The sequence below is a fragment of the Pocillopora verrucosa genome, chromosome 6, assembly GCF_036669915.1.
Source record: "Pocillopora verrucosa isolate sample1 chromosome 6, ASM3666991v2, whole genome shotgun sequence".
Classification (NCBI taxonomy): domain Eukaryota; kingdom Metazoa; phylum Cnidaria; class Anthozoa; order Scleractinia; family Pocilloporidae; genus Pocillopora; species Pocillopora verrucosa.
The window spans coordinates 430,723-454,344 of record NC_089317.1 but is presented as its reverse complement, the minus strand read 5'-3'; the positions used below and the strand labels follow the sequence as shown (position 1 = coordinate 454,344).

General features: G+C 39.6%; 2 protein-coding genes and 1 non-coding gene across 4 annotated transcripts; 1 reads left to right on the top strand and 2 right to left on the bottom strand.

Moving 5' to 3' along the window:
* Nucleotides 1-1,669: 1,669 nt before the first annotated feature.
* On the bottom strand, nt 1,670-3,426 carry LOC131792243 (uncharacterized). The gene has a single exon (XM_059109622.2). The coding sequence runs from the start codon at nt 3,018-3,020 to the stop codon at nt 2,469-2,471; it is 552 nt and encodes a 183-aa protein (XP_058965605.1). The 5' UTR covers nt 3,021-3,426; the 3' UTR covers nt 1,670-2,468.
* Nucleotides 3,427-6,597: 3,171 nt separating this feature from the next.
* LOC131792224 (filamin-A) lies at nt 6,598-20,097 on the bottom strand. 2 transcript variants are annotated; one of them, XM_066168196.1, is made up of 15 exons: nt 19,980-20,097; nt 18,336-18,789; nt 14,632-15,942; nt 14,185-14,471; nt 13,536-13,766; nt 12,862-13,230; nt 12,654-12,775; nt 12,397-12,532; nt 12,049-12,231; nt 11,501-11,785; nt 10,685-10,975; nt 9,802-10,201; nt 9,372-9,641; nt 8,919-9,209; nt 6,598-8,808 (listed from the first exon to the last, which is right to left on the bottom strand). In XM_066168196.1, exons 2-15 carry the CDS (start codon nt 18,706-18,708, stop codon nt 8,471-8,473), a joined length of 4,887 nt encoding a protein of 1,628 aa, XP_066024293.1. In that variant the 5' UTR covers nt 18,709-18,789; nt 19,980-20,097; the 3' UTR covers nt 6,598-8,470. The 2 variants fall into 2 exon arrangements, with proteins under 2 accessions (XP_066024293.1, XP_058965586.2); XM_059109603.2 differs by lacking the exon at nt 19,980-20,097 and having other exon boundaries at nt 18,336-18,902.
* A 1,883-nt stretch (nt 20,098-21,980) lies between these two features.
* LOC131792284 (U12 minor spliceosomal RNA) lies at nt 21,981-22,130 on the top strand. Its single transcript, XR_009340842.1, has one exon. It is a non-coding gene; the product is annotated as a U12 minor spliceosomal RNA (small nuclear RNA).
* The last annotated feature ends 1,492 nt before the right edge of the window (nt 22,131-23,622 follow it).

Genomic DNA, 23,622 nt, shown 5'->3' with positions numbered 1-23,622 from the left:
TAACAGAAGGCTTTAACCAAAATAAAGAAAACACACCAAAACGTTCCTTAAGATTGGTTTTGTAATTTGATCGCCCGACCTGCCTTTGGTTTATATTTTCTTCAAATAATATCACTGTATCTACTGTACGCAATAGTTTTAACTGAGCAGTCAATCATTCTCTCCTAACCTTTTACTGGCTCCTAAGATCTGATTGTTAATTCTCTCCTCTGGCTGCTACACATTTCTTTGTAAATGAGTTATGAGAATTAGGTTTTTATAACTTCTACCTGATTAGTTTGCGTATTCTCATTACCTCAGTGTTAGTTGGATAATGTGTGGATATTTTAAGGAAGAAGTTACTTGTCAATCAACTCTGAAAGTTACAGGTTTAATGGGTAATGATACCTACAAGTCTCCTGTTTATTCTCGTATCTTTAAAAACGAAATGCTCCGTTCTCCTTGGCTTGGTCCATTGAAAGCTACAATATTCTAGAACACAGACTAAATTATTTATGACGCTGATGAGTAAGTTTTGTTTGGAAAACAATTTAAACTGAGAGAAGACAAGATATTCCATTAGAGTCGCTAAATTAATCTTATTTTCCATTTAAGTTTTAAGTGTCGAAAGGAAACCTAAATTTTTGATTTCAATCCTTTTATTAAACCGTCTCTTGTACCTAACGTCGCCAACTGGGTTAAAAGTAATTTCTTGTTATGCATGACACGCTTCTTTTCACAGTCGCTTACTAATTTAAAATGCAAGAGTTTAAAGAAACTTAAAAAAATCGTCATCTTCCTTCCAAAAGTAGTCTTAGAGAGAAGTACTTTATTTTCGCTTTTGTCTCAAATACACCGCCACAGAAATTCAATTTGCACGCAAATAAATATATTTTAACTTTTCTCATTCAAGATGATTAAGAACTTAATCAAACTTATGTTTGCGAGGCCTCACTGTGACAAGTGAGTCACTGCAAACTTATCAAACAGATCGCAAACACGATACAAAGATGAAAGAAAGCCATTCAAACGAAGAATTAGTGGGAAAAGGAATGACACCTTCAGACGTCTTAATTGCAAAAGTTAGGGAAAAATTTAAGAGTGAATCTCATAAACTATTGGTCTCTTCACTGGCCAAAAATATTAAAACAAAAAAAAATCACGGTTTTATGCTATTGCTTTTAGATAATATCCGGAGGTGTTTGCTAGACAAACAGGATACTCACGAAATGAAAATTCCTATTTCATTACCGCTCGTGTTGTGAAGTGAGTCTACAATCAGCGATTATTTTCCATTTTATTGATTCAGCTTGCTATATGCAATACCGTGATTTGCACGTATCAAGAACGTCTGATAGAAAATTGCTGTTTCCGAGCGAAGAAAATATGCACTTTCGTTCCTTTTTCTCTCTCTTTTCATACAGAAAATCTTACACCAGCCTCAATCTAACCACCTTCAATGTCCTCATATTTTGAGTTTTTTGTAAGAAGCGGGGAAATCAAGTTTTTGATTATTAAAGTTTGTGATCGAAAACACGAACTTCTTGTAACCGTCTAGTTTACTAATAAAGATTCTGTGAACAACGAATATTTTAAAAACACATAGACAGATGTTGTGATTTTTCCCAAAAAGCGCTGGGACTTCCGTCGCTTGAAATCTAAACACAAATTATTTACAACAAACCAGACGACATATGTTCACATTTTATTTCATGTTCACTCTTTCAACGTTCGACTGGAAAGCTTCTAGATGTATCTACAGAAGTTTCATTCAAATATCTTACACCGATTTTAAGACAAGATTTGTCCTATTTACAAGTTTTTTTCCTCACATACAATTTCGATCAAGCTCCCGTTGATACCATCCCGTTACCGTATTTACAATTGATACTGATAGAGAGGACATCGGAGCGTACTCAACGTTTGATGAACTATCTGTTGTCAGCTTTCTCTGTCGTGAAGATAAATAAATTAAGAAAAATTGTTTATATTAGAGTAATTTAATTTTCAATTTGCTTATTCTCTCGCACGCCACCCGCTTCTCATCGAAGTTTGCTGGGAAATGTTATTTCTGCATTTATTTGAATAACTTATATTACAATTTTGAGGCAAAATTTCTAAAATGACTCACTCGTATCTTCGATATTGATGCAGTGAACGAGAATGGGGTACGCGAACCATAAACTAGCTTACTGCAAATCGACACGCATGTGATTTGGCAAAATAGAGATGTCTTTTTGCCATGCTACAATATAAGTTTCAAATTTATGTTCTATAAACTGCTGTAACTGACCGCCTAAAATTGTAATTAACTTCGAAACGAGACTTCATGTCTTGAGATAATCAAAGAAGAAAGTTTCTTTCGTCAGGTACTTGTCCATATATGATCGGCGAGTGCAGCCCATTGCATAAATTAACACTTTCCAGACGTCTCCCGGCATAAGTTTCTGTCGTCCTCATCAATTTTTTCCTCACGTTCCTCAAGTTAATCACTTTGCGGTCATGCAATTCGTCAAAGTATCAAATATTTCACCGATTTTCCGAGGCAATGCGAAAATAACTTTAATCTCTTTCTCCTCAGCTGAATCGACTGTCCAAATCTTGTGATTTGTAATGGTTTCATCGACGTGAATTTCACCTGCGTTTTTCGACTCGTTGTACGCCATTCTGAACGCTGAGGTCAGAGCGGCGACAACAGCTCTCGCTTCTTCGTTAGACCCGCATAAAAACGCATGACACTCCAATCGCTTCGGCGAGGACGAAACCATATAGTTAAACGCAACAACTTTGGGAATCTTCTTGTAGCTTGCGCAGAACAAAATTTTGCGTAGTTTGAAAATCTTTTCGGTGTTTTTGCTGCGAACTGAAACACTGTCTTTAGTAACAGTCAATTTTTCGATGTCCCTCTCGTTAAGCGCACAACCTTTTTGATACACCCGGGCGATGTTTTCCAAAGTCCCAGTCTGTGGATACATGGCATTTTGACTTCCTAAATACTTCACGCTGCATGTGAAATCCGCTGGTTGCCGTGGCACCTCCATATTCTCTCGTGTTCTCTTTGTCCCTCTCGAGTTATACTTGGCAGAATTTTGCGTAGTTCTTGATTTTTTTTATTTAAATTAACGAAAGAAGTCCGTCTCCGGTGCTGTAAACACACTGAGAACAGACGCTTGTGCCTTCAGAACGCCTTTTATTTCAATTTTCCCGAGGCGACGTGAAACAATTAGTATAATCACTCCTGTTTTGATTCACAATCATTACAGGGCAGCTGAGCGGTTTACGCTTCCTTGGGGAGTTGGCACATTAGGATAAAAGGATTTCGCAACAATGGAGATCTGTCCTTTATCTGCTAAAGGAAAATTTCGACTCAGCTGACCTTCTCAGAGATGACGCCTTTTTCAAGAGCAATTATTTTTAGGACGTCGGTGGACACGCTTGCTGGGTTTGTGTATAGATATGTGGTCTCAATATTGGCCTTTGGCGCGTGACAAAACTGCTTATGAGCTAAAAATATAAATTAACTGCATATTTGCATTGCAAACGAAAATTGAAAATCTTTATTGACACTTTTGTTTTGGCAAGTGGCTGCCAAACAAAAGAAAAATAATCAACTGAGCCAGCGAATTAGAAATATGAAATATGTTTTCATAGAAGTTTCTCTCGGTATTGTAATTTTATTCTGCCTCAAACCGTAAAAAAAGAAAACCGGAAATTATGCTCCAAAACGCTCAAGAATGATTTAGGATGAACATATTCACACTTTGCGCACGAAACACGCAAAAGAGACATTTTGAAGCCCTTAAATTTATGGGTACATTTCGAAAATTCGGATTCCTGCTTTTAACAAAAAAAGCGATTAGTTGAAGAAAGTTTTAAATGTTCAAATCAATGGTTTGATTTAATCAAGGTGCCATTAAAAACATCGCAGAGTCTTTAACTTTACATTTAATATTCAGTGTCTTTTAAGTTTTCGCATTAAAATTGTGGCGCTTCAAAACATTAGTTTTCTTTTATAGACAAGTATAAATATATTGAAAAACTTTTCTGATAATAGCATTCTGTACTGTTCTCGTTTGTAAGAAAAAAATCTTCAGTCAAAGGATTCTGTTTTAAAAACCTAAAGGCAGCTTTCTTTTGAAAATCAGAGGACCAAATTTTGTGAAAAACACACTTAATTAAGAGAATTTCGTGTTTTCCTGTTTCCGCCCATGTTATGTTTACCTCAGAACGTGTCACAGAGCATGCATATCGCAAAATTTCATAAGATCGTAAAATGCATTAGCTTAGAAGCTTTTAAGCTCCCCAAATACACATCCTTCATTTGTAAATGCCACCTTCCATCTCAGGTACGTGATATAAAACCAGATTTAATATAAACCATTGTTTTTTTTCTGTTCAGCAACCTAGTCTTTCCAATTTCCTCTATCACGTTTCCGCTATAAGAAAAGTTGTTGATAGGCAATGTGTTTCACGTTTTCTGCTCGCTTTATTTTTCATCACCCTTGATTTATCAGAGATTTTTTTGCATTGACGGACAGGTAAAACGATGAAATAAAGAGCTTTTCTGTAGAGCAACAAATCTAGGAGAAAGTAGATCCGCTTGCATGTTGAAGGGCCTTTCCACGGATTATCATTCAACTGTTTTGTTTATAAAATAAAATAAAATTTTTATGATTGGTATTCAAACAAACGTTTTTTTGGTGTTTGAGTGAATCTACATTTTCGTCGTTTCTGTAATTATCATTGAGTCGGATTCCAGGCAGAAAGCACGTTTGATTTTTGAAAAGAATGAAACCTTTCTTTCAACTGAGAGCAAGTTAAGGAAAAAAATTTGCTCTCTTTGAAACAATGTCACAAGTTGAAAAAATCTACGCATAAAAAAAGCAGAGATTCCGGCTAGACAACTATGACTCTATGTACATAATTTACAAACAGCTTTATGCAGTGAAAGTAAATTCTTTGCGTGACAGGCAACAAAAAACAAACCGATAGCAACTTTTTTTTAAAAGCAGTAGACGACAACTAATGAGTAAAGCCCCTGATAAGAAAACTGATCAATGATGAAGCTGTGAAATGGAAAAAAAAACATTTTGTCAAAACTTTGCATTCGGATTTAATGATTTCTTGAGCGGTCTTAAAGGCAATGCCATGATACCGTCCTTTCTTTGTCTTGGTTTGGCTTTCATTAACAGTTTTGCACAATACAACCTTCTTCACAGAGGCGACCAAATTGAAAAAATACCCCAGAGAAAATTAATCCCTCTTGTAAGAAAGTACATAGTCTAAAGACTATGTAATAAATATTGTAAGCTATTGTAATGCATATCGTAGGAGTAACAAATACCTAGAAACGTGCCAAAGTACAAGCGTTAATTCGACTTGGGTGGTTAAATGCACCTAATTAATAATAAGATTGTCACATATTTTCACTTGCAAGACAACTCTTCTTAGATGGCACAAAATCTGATCAAATGAAACTCTAAAGACTGCTGACGTAAATTTCCTGCCTAGTCTGGTAATTCAATGGTTTTCTTTAGAGGGTCCTATAGTTGGCCTAGTCTTAACCACTTGTATGTTTCTGGCTTATGTTGTGTCATATCGTAATACCGATTTACACGCGTGCGTTTATCATTCAAACAACTATTTTAGTACTTTAGATATTACAAAGCCGCGATAGACTAAAACGTCCACCACTTCCGCTCTCTTCACATTCTGGCCTCATATCATGTATAAGAATTCGCGGTCGGAAACCGGAAATTATATGTATCGTTGAAAGAAACTTCGCGAAGTTTCTTTACCGATTTTGAACGTTCTTCATGGTTTCCCCACTACTCAAACAGTGTTTTTAGTATTACCACAGCCATACAAACAACTTTTCGAGGTTTAAGGTTCGTGGAAAGCCATTGGAAGGTCAGAAGACAAGTTTAACGACAAAAAGTTTATTAAATGGGTCAATATCGAGACCTACGTAACGCTGCATTACTAGGAGACGATTTTCATCACTTGCAGAATATCCTTCACGTCAGCGAAACCGCAAAATACCATTGATAAAACGAACGATATCACAAAAGTCGAGAGAACGAACTGAGAATGATAACTGAAGGGGAAATTAACTCTAATTGTAAGCCAAGAACTTGGAAAATTTTGTGGAGTTTTTATAGATTCACAAATCGTGCACAAGATACTAGAAAAACCGTACGCCCACCGCGCATTGAAACAATCATGTTCTCGAATTATCCCAAGCACGTTTCAGTGTTTGCATCAGTTAAGATTAATTCATCTTATTTCTCATCCTAATTAAAAATTCCATGCGACCTAATTGTGGTCGGTCAAACACTCACAGCGCGGCGCGAGGTTTTATAGCGCTCTCCAGGAAAACAATTACGCAAAACTCTACTTGTAACATTTTCACATTGACACGGGAAGTAAGTTGTCTGCGCACGGGGAGAACTATTGACAATTCGTGACCAATTTCTATTGAGATGCCTCTAAAGAGAAATTTATCATGTCAGAGTACCCACTTTTGCGCACTGCCCGATACGTGGGTCGCATATCATTTACGTTTACCGCATCGTGAGGGGCTTACATATTTCTATGGTAATTCAGTTACACGTCACCTGGCCAAAATAGACTTTTATTTACACATAAGGAAAAAATCTAGCTAAAAACCTTAAAATGTATCGATGTAGAAAAAGACAGCCTTCTTCTGGAATTTCTACTCGATTCATCGGCTATTATTATGAGAAGTTCACTCCACTCTGCTGCAGCTCAACCCATACAACGTTAGTAAAAGATTCGATGCTGTTTCCAATCGCTGCAAGCTCACACCATGCCCTGACTAAAAATAAAATACACACTACCTTTTGAAAATATTAATATTACCCTGGATCACCTAGATTCCTTCCACGTCTCTAACTTGATATTTTTGTTTGTTTGTTTTTTTCTTTTTTCCTCCACCTTTGCGAGGAAACTTTTAGTATTAGGTTTAAATATAGTGAGAATTGTGCTTTTCAAGCCAGTCAACACATAATCGAGGTTAACTCTTCCAAAAGTTCTAAAATATGTAAATACTCAATCCTGGTTGTTTAAGATAGATGAAACAATTAAAACAATTAAAACAATTAAAACAACCTACAGAATTAACAAATATTTTTTGTTGATTAACCTTGATATCATGCACACGTGTTCACTTCTATTGAACTAAAACCATATCAGCATATCTATTTTAAACCAGTAGATTAAATCTAACCAAAGTACCATATAAATATCGAATGGTTACCTTAAATAGGACTATTTAAATTTGGCTGACGAACATCAAAATACACCCCTTCAGATCTAAGATCTGTTTTTATTCGTGCCCATTTTAGTCTGTGCAGGTACGATTGAGCATTTTTTCATAAGTTGAGAGTAAATACAGTAGTTGTGTGTATGATATTCCAATACCAATTCCGATAATTTAAAAAAATGTCGTGCTCCTCCAAACATTCACTATGGGTAACTGTAAACACGCCCAGTGCCTTTAGAAAACCCAGGTAAACCATATCAATCCAAAATTCTGTCAATCAAAATGATGTTGTCTTCAGCCCGCCAATGGCAAGGTCAGTGAGTACGACGTAATACAAAGGTTCATACCGTATACTCAGCGGAATTGCTTAGAGAACAGGCATTAACCTTTACACTCACGAAAGCAGGCTATGTATCCATAAATACATATATGTTATGAGACGTTTTGATGTGTAGTATCGCCGAGTATTTTTACTCGTTGTTTGGAATTTTACTCGCCCATGTGGCACAACTTTTAAAAATACTCAGCGATACTACGAACCAAAACGTCTAAGAAACTATTTATTAACCAACTGCTTTTTTTTTCTGCTAAGTTCTTCTGATCATTTCTCATCACACGGGAAAAGCAAAGCGGATAGAGAAGCGTAGCGCGCGCAGCCAACTGGTTAAACAGGTTTTTTTACAGTGCAAAATAACCTACTGTCCAAATAACCGTACAATATCGCAGGATATTTGCACTCTGTTCGCGCGTTATTTGTATTCTACTTTGTGCAGTTGGATAATAATTTGAATATTCACCGACAAAAAGACCGCATTTTTTACTCAGCCTCTCCAACTACCCTCCCCTCCCCCCTACTCTAAGTTTTTAAATCAATAACTGCTAACACCGATATGTGACAACTGCAATGATTGAAAAAGAAATCAGCATATGCCAGACTCTCGGTCGGTGGAATCGAAAACAACGTGCGAGAGAAAACCATGAAGTCTGTGAAAGCACGCCATTTTTTCCCTCACAGACTCACACTGTCTCCATAGATCGACCACCTAGCACCGATCAAAATAACAAAAACAATTAGCAGTTATAGGTCAGATTGATAGATCGAGATGATTCAAAATGCGGAGTTTTCAGCCTTACGGTCGCCATCTTGGGAATGACTGACCGAGAAAAGGTTGGGTACAGGTTTAAAAATTACTAGCAACCAGTCTCCTATAATCTAGCATCCCTTTGTTGAAATAGAACTGCATTGTCCTTCAATTCATTAAGCGATTCAAGTTCGTCTCTTGTTTCAACTATTGTGACATCAAAAGGACTTCCGGGTATATGCTGATCGGCCCATTTGATGTTAATAATGTACCGTCCCGCCTCTGTGGGGTTGTATCGCACTCCAATAGAACGCTCCTTTGATGTGTCCCGGTACATCTCCACTTTGAAGGCCCCTCTGGGTCCATGGATTCTGATCTTAAGTGTTCCCGGACCAGCACCTTTAGTTTCTACCAGGAATTCCCCCTTGAAATTTCGTAGCAATCCGTTCTCCAAACCAGGACCTACCGAGAAAATCGCAGATATTAAATCATTCTTCAGAAAATTCAATGTAAAACTCCAAAGTGTATCTTAAAGGGCGAACAGAACGTGAAAATTACATGAGTTGACATACCGTACACACGAACTTTACTGGGATCAGGGGGCTGTCCCACGCGTACCAAAAAGGGACTTCCATGTACAGGTCTTCCTCCCCACTCCACATACACGAGATGGTTCCCAACTTCGGAAGGGAAGATTTGTACTTGATAGGTAGAATCCTTGTTGTCGAACACTGTGCAATCACAGTCTTTTGTGGGTCCTTGACAGCGAACATACAATTGCCCCGGGCCTGCATCTTTGCTGTTGATACTGAACCCCATGGCTTGGCCCACTGTGGCTCCTGCGCCCTCCTTGAGCATGCTCCCTAAAGGTCAAACAAGTTAAACTGGTTTAAAAACGTGTTTTCATTTGCGTGCACCTGTAGTTCTGCCACTGTCATTTGACTTTCTTAACGGATTGAGATAGCATCTTATTAGCTTCTAAAATTCTGAAATATAGAGCATTAATCATGGAGAAAATTTCTTACCTTCAACAAAACAACTTTTGGCGCTCATAGCTTGTGCTTCTCTGATAGTGACCTTATAAGGACTGTTAGGTATGTGCTGTCCATTCCACATTAGTGAGAGGACATAAGCCCCAGCCTGTGGTACCAAGTAGTGACATGCGTACCTCCCGTCCTTCAAGTCAATGACTTCTACATCAGTGTGATATTTGACTCCGGTAAGCTTCCCAGTCAGCTTGCCCCGGCCGGCAGTGCGGGCGTCCACCATGAAATCTATCTTCTCGTTCACCATTCCTGTGCATAAACAAAGGGCGTAAGGCATTTCCTAATAAGCAACTTCTTTACGAGTGCCTGAATTACAAAGGATATGGGACAAAAGATAACCATTCTGTATTCGTAACGATAAAATTTTTCAGTCTCTAATTGAAAAAAAAAAAATACTGAATATACACACCTCCTTTAATTCCGTCTCCCGAGGCAAAAACCTTCTTATGTCCTTCAGTTCCTTCAATATTCATCATAAACGGCGAACCATCCACAGGAACACCATCGTATTCCACGTCTACTCTGTGGCGCCCAGGTCTCTTCGGTACAAATCGCACGTGATATAAATTGGAGCCTCGGTCGTAGGTCAGCTCGTAATCAAGTAACTCCATCTCTGGATCAGTAACGCGGCACTTGAGGTAATCTGCTGATGAACCCTCTGGGATCATAATGGGGATGTCTGCCTCGCGGTTCTCGAAAAATCGATCGGATTCGTTGAAATTCACTACCGGGCCCCCCTGTCCCTGATCCGTGACGTTGACAGTGAAAGGAGAGCCTTGTACGGGCTCGCCCCGGTAACGAACGTCCACCTAACCAAAGTAAAAAGCCAACTGTGAGTTAATTATGTCAGCGATTTGTTTGCAAATTTTGTTTATTTGCCGTAAAACTTTGGTTAGCCCAGCTTGGATGATTTAACTTAAGTGTCCTTTGTTTAAAAATAACTTCTCAAGAGACTCGCTTTATGATAATAATTTTTATCCATTCTACTCAATCTTGAGCGATCACCGCATTAGTTTTTGATGGTTTTACTAGCGACTATTAAGTTTTAGGAAGGCATGATACCAGAAAATTCTCCGATGAAAACTTGATACCATTGGTACATATGAATGACGATACCATTCCGCCAAATATGCGATAAAACCCGTTTAGAAACCTACGTCCAGAAACTTAACATTTGCGTTCCCTCACTCGCAAAAATGGTGATATAAACCGACCGTAAATTAACATTACAATCACCACACCCTCTAACAATGTCACCCAAGTCTCCAACGTCCAGCGGGGAGGCGCCTTACCTTATATGGACCAGCCTTATGAGGAGTAAACCTAACGTGATGCCGATTGTCAGGCCCCTTGTTCACGTGACAGGGGACATTTTCTCCATCGGGGCCTGTGACTCTGGCGGAGAAATCTTCATCAGTCATGTCATATGAACTTTCCACGGCTAAATCCACTTCGTTCTTAATGACTCGCTCTGCATACAGTTCCTCACTACGGACATGCGCAACTTGGACCTTGCCTGGGTCGCCGACCTTGATTAGGAATGGACTACTGGCTACTGGAGTGCCGTTACTCTTAACATGAACCTGGGTAGACGCAAAAATACTTTAAAAATCTGAACATACTTCAAAATGTACGGACAGAGGGACGAGAAGTTATGATATTGTCAGAAAATTGCGGTTTTGCGACTTATCAGTGCGTACCAGGCCGACATGATCATCACTACGAAATGAGTGAACTCGGGGAATAAGCACACCTAATTAGCTGACAAGTTACAATTTCTCAACTTTTAAACAAAAGAAGAACACGAAAACACGAGAGTAATCCAAAATATTTCAACTGGTGTATGTTCCAGCCGATACTCCGCACTTTCTCGACGATGGACGAATAGTAAGCGTCACCTTCTGGTTATTCCTCCAGCTGTAAACAGGATGGAAAGAAGCTACCACTTGCTATCAAAATTACGTGGCTTTTAAAAGAGGAATGTGAGAGACAAACAGACACGCAGCTCTAACAAACCGCAATGACTTGTTTGGTCTTTTGTATCAGCGTTACCGAGAAACATTTTCCAAACCGAATTCTCCAGGATAAAATTTACGCCGATCTCTTACCTTGTAGGTTCCAGGCTTGTAAGGTACAAACTTAACATGGTACAAGCCATCGTCTCCTTTATCAAAAGATGCTGGAACATTCTCCTCATCGGGTCCGTCTACATATGAAGACAGGTTCCTGGTACCTTCTGCCGCGTCAAGTGCTATGTCAAGTTCACGGCGAACTAAATACTTGTTTTCAGACTCCTCGGGTTGGCGTAAACGAACAACGGCCGTTTTTGGCTGGGCCACGTTCAAGGGGAATGGGCTGTTTTCTACTGAGCGTCCACCACAGCGAATATCCACCTTAGTAAAAAAGAAATAAGTTTGACGCAAGTAAGAAATAATTTCTTTTGGGAGTGGGAAGGCAGACAATTCTAAGCAACTTTCCAAAAGTAACGTGTATTCATCTGAGATAGAAAAAAAAAGCCCTGAATCTCTTGCTTGCCCAGATTCACAACTTGGTAACCCCGGCTAAGACTCGCACCAGGACCGCTCGATTCGAAAGCCGACGCCCTTATCGCTGGGCTTCGTACGTCTTTCAGGGACTATAAGTAGGTCTTACTTACCTTGTACTGTCCAATCTTTTTGGGAGTAAACCTCAAATGGTGAAGACCATCAGATTCCTTCTTGAAAGTTGACTTGTCAATATTTCCATCCGGGTCATAAATCACAGCTGACACTTCATCTACTTCGGATGGTATCTCCATGGGCACGTCTACCTCGTACCCCACGTGATAGCTAACTCCCTCCTGTCAGGGGAAGGATCAAAAGAACGTCACTAATTAATGCCGAACAATTTTATTCAGTTCGAGTCTGGTTACACCTTACCTCGACTCTGATCGTCTCACACTTACGGTTATTTAGATAACAAGGTGCAAAAGAACTGGATGGGAGATTACAAACCAGCGAGTTACCTGTTTTTCAAACTCTTTCAGTTTTACCGACACTGTCTCCGCTTCTGAGATTTTCATTACGAAGGGGCTGTTCTCTATGGACTGTCCTCCACAGCGCACATCTACAGTGTAACGACCGGGTTTATGCGGAACAAATCTGGAATATATAATATAAGTTGGTTGCTCTTTTTTCTGTGTCACAAAAAAATTTTTTTAGGATGGCATGAGAAGCCCTTAGGCGTGACATGATCAACGTCACGTAAATGCTCTGTTCTTACCTCACGTGGTATAAGCCGTCTGGTTCAAAGGTCAACGTTGACTTTATAGGTTTGCCATCCTCGTCTTGGACGGTGGCGGAAATCTCATCAACTTCTTCTGGAACTTCGATAGGAACATCAACCTAAATATGAGGATAAAACGAAAACGGTAAGGAAAAATTTCATCACTGGTGAAGGTCAGACAAACGAAAATAATTATAACATGGACCTCTTTTTGCGCTGAGTAACCAGTTCTCATCTGCTCCATCTCGGTGACCTTGACCTTCATACTGGTGGCATCTCGTATACGGATGACATAAGGGCTACTTGACACTTCCTTGCCACCATACATGACCATCACTCTGTGTTCTCCAGTTTGTCGAGGTACAAACCGGATATGATAATATCCATCGTCATCCTTTGTCACACTAGAGGGAACACTTTCCTGGTCGGGGCCCACAACAGCAGCCTCCAGTTGGCCCTCTCCAGCAGAGCTAGGCACCTGCACAGGTATGTCCACCTCGTGACGGACAGTAAAGCGCTTTGGTTCGCGCTCCAACTCACGTGTATTCAAAGTCACTTGTCTGGGGTCCGCCACCTGATTAAAAAAAAAGGTCAATTAATCCAGAACAGTAACCTGCGCATGAGTAAGGTAGAAATTTTTTAACATGTTTTGATTCAGCCTAGTTTGAAGAAGAACCTTTTCGTGAGTTAGATAACGACACAGCATATCAAAATGTTCATCTTGAGCTCTTAAGCTTCTCCATTTTTTTATATCTTTTTTTTTGTAAATTGCGTTGTTTTTGAAATGTCCTTGGCAGTTGGGAGTAAGGGGGGGGGGGGTCCTTCGCAGTTGGGGAGAAGGTTGAGAAGGAGGGGGAGATGTCGTGTCATGTTTCTCACCTTCACTATGTACGGGCTGCCCTGAACTGGTTCCCCAGCAAAGTTGATATGAATTTTGTGCAGACCCACCCCCTGAGGAGTGTACCGCACAATGTAGGTGTCCTTTTCATTAGGAGACTGTAGCAGATCCACAGGAAAGTGCCCATATGGAGCCTCGCCATACACTTTCAGTTCTCCATCACCAGCGCCATGAAGTGTAATGAAGAATTCTGCTTCAGAATCTGTAGTAACCTGTAATTGTGGAGAGATAGATTATCGAAGTAAATCAATGATTTTCAAATTTTCTGTGTAGTAGTTAGGACTTTAGATTAAGTGCTGTAAGCCCAAAACTAGAACAGGAGTGAATACGATAAGGAGTAAGGAGCCAACCAGAAATCAAAGTTAAAACAAACAAACTGCTTGAAGAATGGGAGAAAGCGATTGGTCGAGTAACGAGTCGTTTAAGTTTTGCATCCGACTGATTGAGAGATTGACGTTGGTTTTCGAGAAAAATCGTAAATTTCTGTGGTCCAAATGCTGAGAGTTTCTTAGACCTTGGACACACGTAGCTATTGTTGTGCGTGACAGAGATGACTGCAAAAAATTTGGTTTGACCAAGACTCCCGAATGAGGAAAGAGGAATGATGATAAACAGAACCTGACGTCGTACCTGATGCAAACCATCTCCGTGAGCTACAATCCGGCTGGGATCACTCACTATCGTCTTGACTGGACTTCCCGGTATGTCATCCCCGTTGAATACGAAGTGAATATTATATTCCCCGGGCTTGTTAGGAGTAAACGATACGTTGTATCGTCCGGGTGCAGTGGGTTTCACGTCGACAGGGACATTCCCTACGGGGCCTCGGCATTGGATAGCCAGTTCCCCCAGTCCCGCCCCGGAAGTATCAACATCGAAGGAGGAGGGACGTCCTATGGTCGGGTTGCGAGCAGTTTCTGTGGGAAAAAAAATGAAAAATAATTGAGCAACTAAATGACTTGCTAAACACCGAAAATCGCCTTCACGTTATGCAACTGTGTTCTTCACGTGACATGATAATTTGTTAAGTGACAAAGTATTGCGTGACTTAATTGATAGCTAGCATCACTCACTCACCGCTCCCAGCTACATTGCACTTGGTTGGATCTCCTACTTTCGTTGTAAAGGGACTTCCGAGCAGGGGTGTGTCTCCGACCTCAATGCGAATCTTGTGCTCTCCCACTTCCCGCGGTACAAAATATCCCCGCCACTTTCCATTTCCAAGAGGTTCCATATTGCAGTTCGCTGTTTTGGTCGGTCCTTCTACTACCGCCGAGACCGGGGGGGAATTCTCGTCGTTGGTTTGAACAATGAACTCTGCCGGTTTGAAGACGACAGCATTCTTGATCCCTACGCCAGAAACCGTAACATCTGCCACGTTCTCATGCACCATCACTTGAAAGGGGCCCTTAGGGACTTCTTTACCGTAGTGCTTTACAGAGATCGTGTGAATGCCGCTTTCAAAGGGAACAAATTTGCACCTGAGAGAGCCGTCTGCTTCAACTTGTGTTTCTACTGGCACGGAATCCTCCCCGTCCGGACCTCGGATATGGACACGTACCCCATCAAAACCGATATCTTTGCGACCGTATATAAAAAACTCAGAAGTTTTCCCGCGAACTCCCCGCTTAATTCCGTTGCCGTCCGCCTTGAAGATGTGCGCATGACTTTGCAGTTTATCAGCTGTACGAAATTGCAACATATACGCCATGACGCTGAGCTCGTCCACATCGGGACTGACAAGTTCCTCCGGGGTTAAAACTTTCCTTACTCCGAATTTCTCCTCCGCGATATCCAGCCCTAGCTTAGCGTTTTCTAACGGACTATTCCGATCAATATTTTCGTACCCTGGAACAATTCCAGGGCACTGAGCTTCAAGAAACTGCAATAATTTCTTTCCATCATTCCAATCGGTGTTGAAATTACGCACGTTCAAGCCTGGTGCCGAATCATTGATAAATTGCAGTGTTCGTTTTTCTCCGATGGAGCCCGGTTGTGTATAATACGACAAATACGTCATCATACTCAATTCGTCGACATACGGACTGACGAAGAATTCCGGAGAAAGAACTTTCGGGATGCCGAAGTTTTTCTCAGCAGCATTCATGGCATCGCTCGTGTTCGACAGTTTTGCCTCTGGGTTTAGACTCTTATAGTTTGGACACAGACCTGGTTGGCAGAACTCGTTGAGGGCGCTCAGAGCTCTACCATCGTTCCAGTCCGTTGTCACATTCCGGATTACCATGTCAGGGATTGCATTTTTCAACCATAACAACAGCAGCTGCTTGCCTGAGGCGCTGCCACTTGAACTGATCTGATAGTGAAGGATTAACCTCCATATTAGACCTAGAATTAGCTTCACGTTCCCATTGGCAATGTCCTCGTTCCCTGGAAAATATAAAATCAACGAAGGAAGTTTTAGTATTCAGCAGGGTACTTAAGTATTTCAACTGAATTGATAATGTAAATTGACCACCGTAAAGAGTTTTAAAGCTGACGTTTCGAGCGTTAGCTCTTTGTCAGAGCGAATGACGAAGGGCTGACGCTCGATACGTTGCTTTTGAACTCTTTACGGTGGTCAATTTACGTTATCAATTCAGTTGATGATACTAAATTACCCTGTTATACTTTCCCACCGTCGCAGCACCACAGTTACCTTAGAAACTCACCCCCTTTGCTATTCAGAAGTGTATCGAAAATGACTTATTCTTAGTTCCTAAGACTAACTGACAAATTATGAAACAAGGGATCGCATTCAAATCGATATCTCTTTTCTCCTCCACCGCCTTGAGAGACCGGTGAGAGTTTACTGCCAAATCGAGTAGATTATTCTTCCTAAGGGAGAGAGTTTCCCTAGGCATTATTCTTTTCCTTTCCTCGGCCTAACAAGAGAATCGAGCAGTGAGCGGAATCACGCGTGGCAGAGGAAGAAAAAAACAGGTAATTTAGTGTTAACAACTGGGTTGAAAACGTAAATTAGCCACCGTAAAGAGTAAAAAAGCTGACGTTTTTTTACTCTTTACGGTGGCTAATCTACGTTTTCAACCCAGTTGTTAACACTAAACTACCTGCTATACTCTCCCACCGACGCAGCACCACAGTTTCTTTAGAAACTTACCCCTTTATTCATTATGAAGAAAAAAACAAACGAACTCTCGTGCATGCGCGCAAAAAAAAAAATGAGGTCTTTGACTGCGTCCACCTCTTGTTTATCTAACGCTTATTCAGCTTGGCTAACAGGAAACGGAAACGACTCTTACGCAAGCTAGCGGGAAAGGATCTTTTTTGTCTTGAACGAGAGTTTACTTCTCCGAGAATCGTCAATATGTGGCCTTACGAAATATTTTGGACTGGATGTCTTAACGTTTAATTTGCTGTGTTGATGTTCTGCTTTCAAAAAATTGCAGGAGGTCTGATTTGACTAATTTGCAAAGCAAAAAGGGCGAACAAGTGCCTTGTTGCAAAGCCAATATTTATTAAACCCTATGTGGTGCAATATATATTCAACGGTATGGCGCATTAGGTAAAAAAATTACTAATTTCAGTAACTGACAAAGATTAAACGAAAGTTGTGGTTTGGTTAACGAACTGCCGCTTTCCCCCACGTTGATTTAGCGGTATAAAATAGCAAAAAAAGAAAAAACAATTTTGGAAGAGTTTATTGTCTGTACGTGCGTCGAGACTAAAGGCATCAAGTGGAGTAAGATTGTTTCTTATTGGATAGATTGGAGTTCGTCTACACCCGGCCAGTGTCACGTCGCCACGATATTCAACAAAAATATAAGCTGTGAAAATCGATTCTTGCAGTAACCACAGTCAACGATCGGCCATATCGTAGAGTCTTTAAGAAAGCTGGAAGCGTTAGTATTCAGTTAAAGAGAATCGTCGTTCCTTGAATGTTTATAGGCAGAGTCGATTAATAAATAACAAAAGGAAAACGCACCGGAAAAAACTATGAAGGCAACGGGAAGTAAAAAAATGAAATCGATGCTTCGAAACACGAAGACAACGGGAAAAAATTATCTTTTGTTATTCTCACCGCCCTGTGAGTTAAAAATTTTAAATTTGTTATTGTTGTGGTCTTTTCCGAACTCAAGGTCGTGGTCTTTTGTGAATTAATTGAAGGGAAAAATTAAAAACTATAGTTTTGGAATTATACGTAAACATTATAATCTTTGAAACTGGTAGACCGATATTATAAATATTTTACAGAGTCTCTTAGCAAATGAAAGTTTTTCGCGTATTTCAGCCACAACAGAAGTAGCGTTCATTGCAGATTAAAACTTCCAAAGTAGATTCTCAAGAGATACGAAACTCCCTCACCGTTAACAGAACCTATTTTCGATTCCAATTTGCGTGCATTCGATTCACGTGCAATATTTGGCAAGCATCTGATGAAAGGCTTCGAAACTTGTTTGCAATGCATTCGACGTATTCACGAATAGGGTATTCTTAGACAACGAGCTATCAGTATTCCACGAGGAAAACAAATTCAGCTGTGCGAGGAATCGTGCTATTTTTGCGTGATTCCCAAGACCTCTTGCCTTGTAACTGGAAACTTGTGCGGAAATTTTGAATCGTATCTTTGAAGATATCTTTCTCATTTATGTTTAAGCTGTGTTGTTCTTGAGGAATCTCGACACACCGTTATATTTATTTAACACTGGTCTGTGTATCAATGGACACATTTAGAACAAGAAAGGTAAATAAAAGCGCAGAACAGTTGTCGTCTCGCATGTCTGTGTGTACATTACTGTCACGAAACAATTTAAATAGCTCACCAATGTTGACTAACTTTATCCCGTCGCTCTGTAGTAACTTCAAAGCGCTGGTGATATTTTCAAGTTTCTGTGCGTACAGCCTCGGGTTCTTGTTGTATCGACCAACTTTCTTCGTGGAAATCGATTCAACCAGGTACACAAGTGAAAGTCCATCTTGGAACGCCTCAGCTAGATCACTCGTAATTTGTACACCGTACGGTTGAATTTGAACGTTGCACCAATTTGTGAACGTGTTCTTCTGAATTTCGATCCAATCTTTCTCATTGTGAGCCACGTATAGAGATCCCTTGAAGCTAAACTGGCCACTACTCGGTCGACCAGGACTTCTGGGGCTCTTTATACTTGCTTGTTCGCGTTCGATCAGGGAAGTCATATCACTGAATCCTCCTCTTCGCCTCTATTAAACACAATTTATTTTTTCAGGCTTCCTTCCTTGGTTCCGTACACACCCTCTCTACATATTTGACAAGATAAAACAACCGTGAAAACAATGCCGATTTCGAAAGCTGGTCAAAAATATGTACACAACTAATTTACATGTGTTATGAACTGCAAGATGTGCTCGAATGCACTTCAATGGCTTCCAACGGTCCCGTAGGGAATATGAAAGTGACAAATATCAATTGACGCCTCCTTATATGGAGGATGAGAGCGCAGTTAATGGGTTTTCCGTCACGATATTGCCGCTAAGGTCAGAGGGACATTCAAAATTTTAGGGATACAATATAGTTACTACCACTTCTCTTCTGCTATAGACAGCAATAAAAATCTGTCTGGAACTTGATTAAATTGTGCTCTCTTAGCTCGTAGTTGTGCTTAGTTATTGATACAATTCCTTTTGCTGCCGCAGGGTAAAAAAATTGTTCGAAATTGAAAAAAAAATAAAGAACACAGTGAAACGATATCCAGGGATTAATTTCTTTCAGTACAATACATTCCCACAAATGTACTTTGCATATTTTAAGGGTGATATGATCTTTTTTGGATCATTTGAATGTAAAGGAAGTCTTTCGGTAAGGGTTATTTGATCCAAATTTATATTTTTATATATATTTCCATTTGCTCGATTCCTAGCTTCCTCTGTTTCATGTAACAAAAGGTAGCGACTAAAAATGCAAAGAGGTCTCGCCCTCCTAATCCGTATACACTAAAAATACCTGTAAGTGAATTAAAATAACAGGGCATCGTAGTGTGACTGTCTTGGAAACAAAGATTGATAGCAGTGGTGGGGGAGGGGGGGGTTAGCTTATAATTTGTCGCGCAGAGCATGTTCACCGTTAGATCTCTCCCAGGCTTAGTGACGAATTCAGACAGCTACCGTTCTTTTAAATGCGAGCTGAATAACTTGCAGCTTAAATTAAAGTGATATTAGGCCTTAGGTCATCCTTAGAAAACATTTCAAGCGAATAATGTGTGAATAGCAGCTTGAGCCTATTGCATAGAAATAAGGTGCACTTACACGTTATAAAACAGATCTAACTAAGACTGTATTCTACATTTCTAAAAGCTTTGCAGTTTTCTTTTAGAAAGTGTATCAATCTATTTAATGATGTCTTTGATACTTCATATAGAGTTGGATGCCGAAGAAATTTCGGTTTAATAAATTAGGACAATTTTGAAGCAAGTTTCCATATTAAAACTTACAAATATACGATGTCTGTACTCCCACGAGTCCTTGACTAAGTTTTAGGAGTCTTCACAGTGGTAAACTGAGATGTCTTCCAGCGATGCATTTTTACAACTGCTCTGTTTCCAGAATGACTTCACGAAGGAAAAATCCTGCCCATTTTATCGAATTATCTAGACAAAGACAGTGATGCAAAGCATAAATTTAAATGACGGAATATTGAGGTTTTTTTCTTTCAAATCACTCAGCCGCATCGTCATGACCTATCTCGGACGAGCTTGTTTACGTCATCACAGCATTCTGTTTGTCACACTTTCCAGCTATCGACAGGAACGACAAGTCATAACAACATATATCGTTTGATTTCCCCTTAAAAAATTTCCCTGGAATGTGAAGTTTTTTTCCGATATTCGCAGTTTGTACGTTAATGGTAAACGAACATCAAGAATTCAGAGCTGTTTCGTGATCATAGAGAAAATAACACGTGCAATTACCCTAAAAATGGGTATACAATTTGTAACTACAGCGTAAGCGCAAAATTGATCCCTTTAATTCAGGAAACCAAAAAGTTTTTTCAACAAATTATTTTTTGTTCTTGTTGTGAGATTAGGAGGGTGAATTTTCCCACGGTAACTTTGCTCGCTGAGGAAATATTAACACACATTTTAAACACTCAAAGTCCAAGAACTTGAAGAAGCATTTTTTGCGAAGTTATTGTTTGTCGCATATTTATAGTTAAGCGGTTTAAACGGAAGAATGTTTAAAGTTGTATTTTACGCTTGTGTTATGCTTTTTGTACCTGGCTTCTCACTATGTAAATTGTCTTACAGAGTCCTAAATAACAGCCAAACAAACAAATTTTAAATAGAAAACTGGTCGAATCACTAAATTTTAAGACCGCCTGCCTACGGTTGCGTCACTACATGTTAAATTTTAAAAGATGATACGGCATTGTCATGTGCAAATGAGCAGAAAATTTTAACATCCTGTTTGTCGATTCGGCCAGAACTGAGAGAAATTTCCTTAACTTTTTTACGTGATGCAAATGATAGATACTCGTAACAACATTTGTCTCATTTGAGCAGTTTTTAATTAAAATTTGGTTAGTTTAAATAGCTCGTGTGACCAAGCACTTTCGTGTCTAACCAATATTTAAGTTTCCATTCTTTCTCTAGAACTTTCTCTCGAGTGCTGTGTTTATTAAGAATGGCATGCTATGGTTGGCTGACTTCGTTCTAGAGCACATACGCTGGGTTTGTCTTTCCAGGAATTCGAGTCGTCTCTTCCTACCAAACACACTATCAAAATTGTCATCATTTCTTCATCGGACTCAAAGAAACAAATGTTATGGCACAGTTAAGGGGCGCACTTCAGATGAAACTGGCGGAGCTCAATAAAATCACCCTCTCGTAAGTACGAGTTTTACGTCACTGTTTTCTAACTTTTCTTTTTCTTTATCTCTCTCAAGATCTCGTCCAGCAAAATTACTCACTTAGTTGCACACACACAAAACAATAATGTAAACAGATCCTTTCCATCCTACGGAACAAATTTTATCGCAAAATATCAGTGACCCCTACCGCTATCCGGTTTCCCAGACTGAGGCTAAATTTGCATCAGATCCCTTTTCCTAATATTACATCAGTTTGTATTTGTGTCATGTGTGGTGAATAATATTGGCTTATTCTGCTCTTTTTGAGTCTAAATGCTTCGAAACACGACAAGAAGGGTCAAAATCTTCATTTGCATTTTCTTCAGGTGGAATACCTTACGCGCATGCGTAACAAAAGTTTTGGCACTTCAGCCTGTTAACTACCGTAGCGTTTGCTTTGCCTTAATAAGCTCCTCTGCTTAATTACGATTAAATTTAGTCTTTCGCGACTAACATCGTATGTAAACGATATTAAAACATCAATTACTGTGAAAAACGAAAAAAAATAAGATAAAGCTTTATGCAGTCACCCACAAGGACCGTATTTATGTAGGAGTATAATAAATTTGATGTTACTTATGACGGGTTGCCTTAAACTAATGAGTAAGGAAAATAACGATCTGGGTGACGCCAGATCTTGTGGCTAGTGTCACTATTAATTTTTCTAGGGGTGACAGGCTGCCCTCGGGTGACCCGCTTACTTCTGCGGGATGCCCGTGTTGTAGCGGCCTCCGCCACAACCCCACCACCACCACAAGAGAAAAACAACAAGCGCAAGGGAGAGTTTCACTAGAGTATCGAAATTAGTCCGAGAACCCCGCTATTGTTCAGGATAACCTACTTCATGCAACTTGAACAATAAAATGCAAAGCTTGACTTTTTTTATTAGCGTTTTCCTGTACTTCAGGCAATCTGCCTTTCCGCGTTTGCTCTTGTCATGTCTCGAATTCAGTTCGCTGGAGAAATTATTAGTATAGGTAATCACATTATTTCGAGTGCAATTTGGAATAAATAAGCACGAGTAAATTTTTCCAAAGATTAACAAAATTACACGAACCTGTAGGGCGAGTGCAATTTGTGGTCTTTGAAAAAAATTACAAGCGCTTCTTTATTCCAAATTGCACGTGAAAAATCATGTGATTACCTCAGATTATTAATATACACGAAAAGATACGAGATAGCTTATCATAATTATGCAGAATCAAAGCGTGCGCATCAAGTGCAAAAATAATTTATTCACACCCTGCAAGTGACATTGTGTGTTCAGTCAAAACAACCGCGTACGGTCAAAACAATAATATACAATGATATTTTCACATCTTTAAGGCGCAAAAAAGTTCAGAGTCCGGCTAAACAGTTCAAGGTTCAGTCTGGTTTGTTGATTCTTTGCGCTGAATTAACTCTCTTCTGCATGGAATTACCTGAAAACTACATTTATCTTAACCAATCAGAACTGAGTAATTTTTTCATGTTTATTATTATTGTAGGTACTGAGTATGAATAAAAGAAATGGTTAAGACAGAAATGAATGTTTAATGATATGAGAACAAAGACCAAAAGAACCCTTGTTTCAGTTCCAGATAACAAAGAAGTCGCTAACTTCCAACTTCCTCAAGACCGTCTTCGTCTTGAGTTTCTCGGACATGCATGGCTGACAGAAATCTTTTAAGAGTCTTATCGGTATCAGTTAAACATCTTTGCAAATCCTTGATTACACTCGATCTATCAAAATAACCTGATGCCCGTAGAAGGTGAATATGTGAAAGATCTTTGTCAATCATCAAGTCTTGTGCAAATTACTTACGCATAGCATTTCGTGCCTTCATAATATATTCATTGTTAGTTTAAAGCGATTTTGTATCTCCGAGGACGCTCAGTTAACGATAAGATTTTTCCCTAAAGAACGGTAGTCTACCCGTCGCATGTAAGGAAGTTTAACTTTTCTTGAAAGACACACAATGTCTCGTACGTAATTGATAGTCTTGAGTCAGTCTTGTCTTTCGTATAAACTTCTCGAATAGATCACAATTTCTCGTTTTTTTAAGAGCTGTTTATGCAATCGTAACCTTCCAGCTGAAAACCCAACAAAGCGCAGGCAAGGAAGGTTTTTCTACTCTATCATATTTTCGCTGCAAAAACGTTTATGCCTTTACCTACTTCTCTTTAAGATCAACCGAGTGATCATGGCTTAAAATACAATTAATTATCAGATTGTAACACGGCATGAG

Coding starts and splice junctions, on each gene's coding strand:
- LOC131792243 (XM_059109622.2), bottom strand. CDS start 3,020: ATGGAGGTGCCACGGCAACCAGCGGATTTCACATGCAGCGTGAAGTAT.
- LOC131792224 (XM_066168196.1), bottom strand. CDS start 18,708: ATGACTTCCCTGATCGAACGCGAACAAGCAAGTATAAAGAGCCCCAGA. Junction 12,232..12,396: donor TGAAAGAGTTTGAAAAACAG/GTAACTCGCTGG, acceptor TTCCCCTGACAG/GAGGGAGTTAGCTATCACGT. Junction 8,809..8,918: donor CAGTAAAGTTCGTGTGTACG/GTATGTCAACTC, acceptor TTTTCTCGGTAG/GTCCTGGTTTGGAGAACGGA.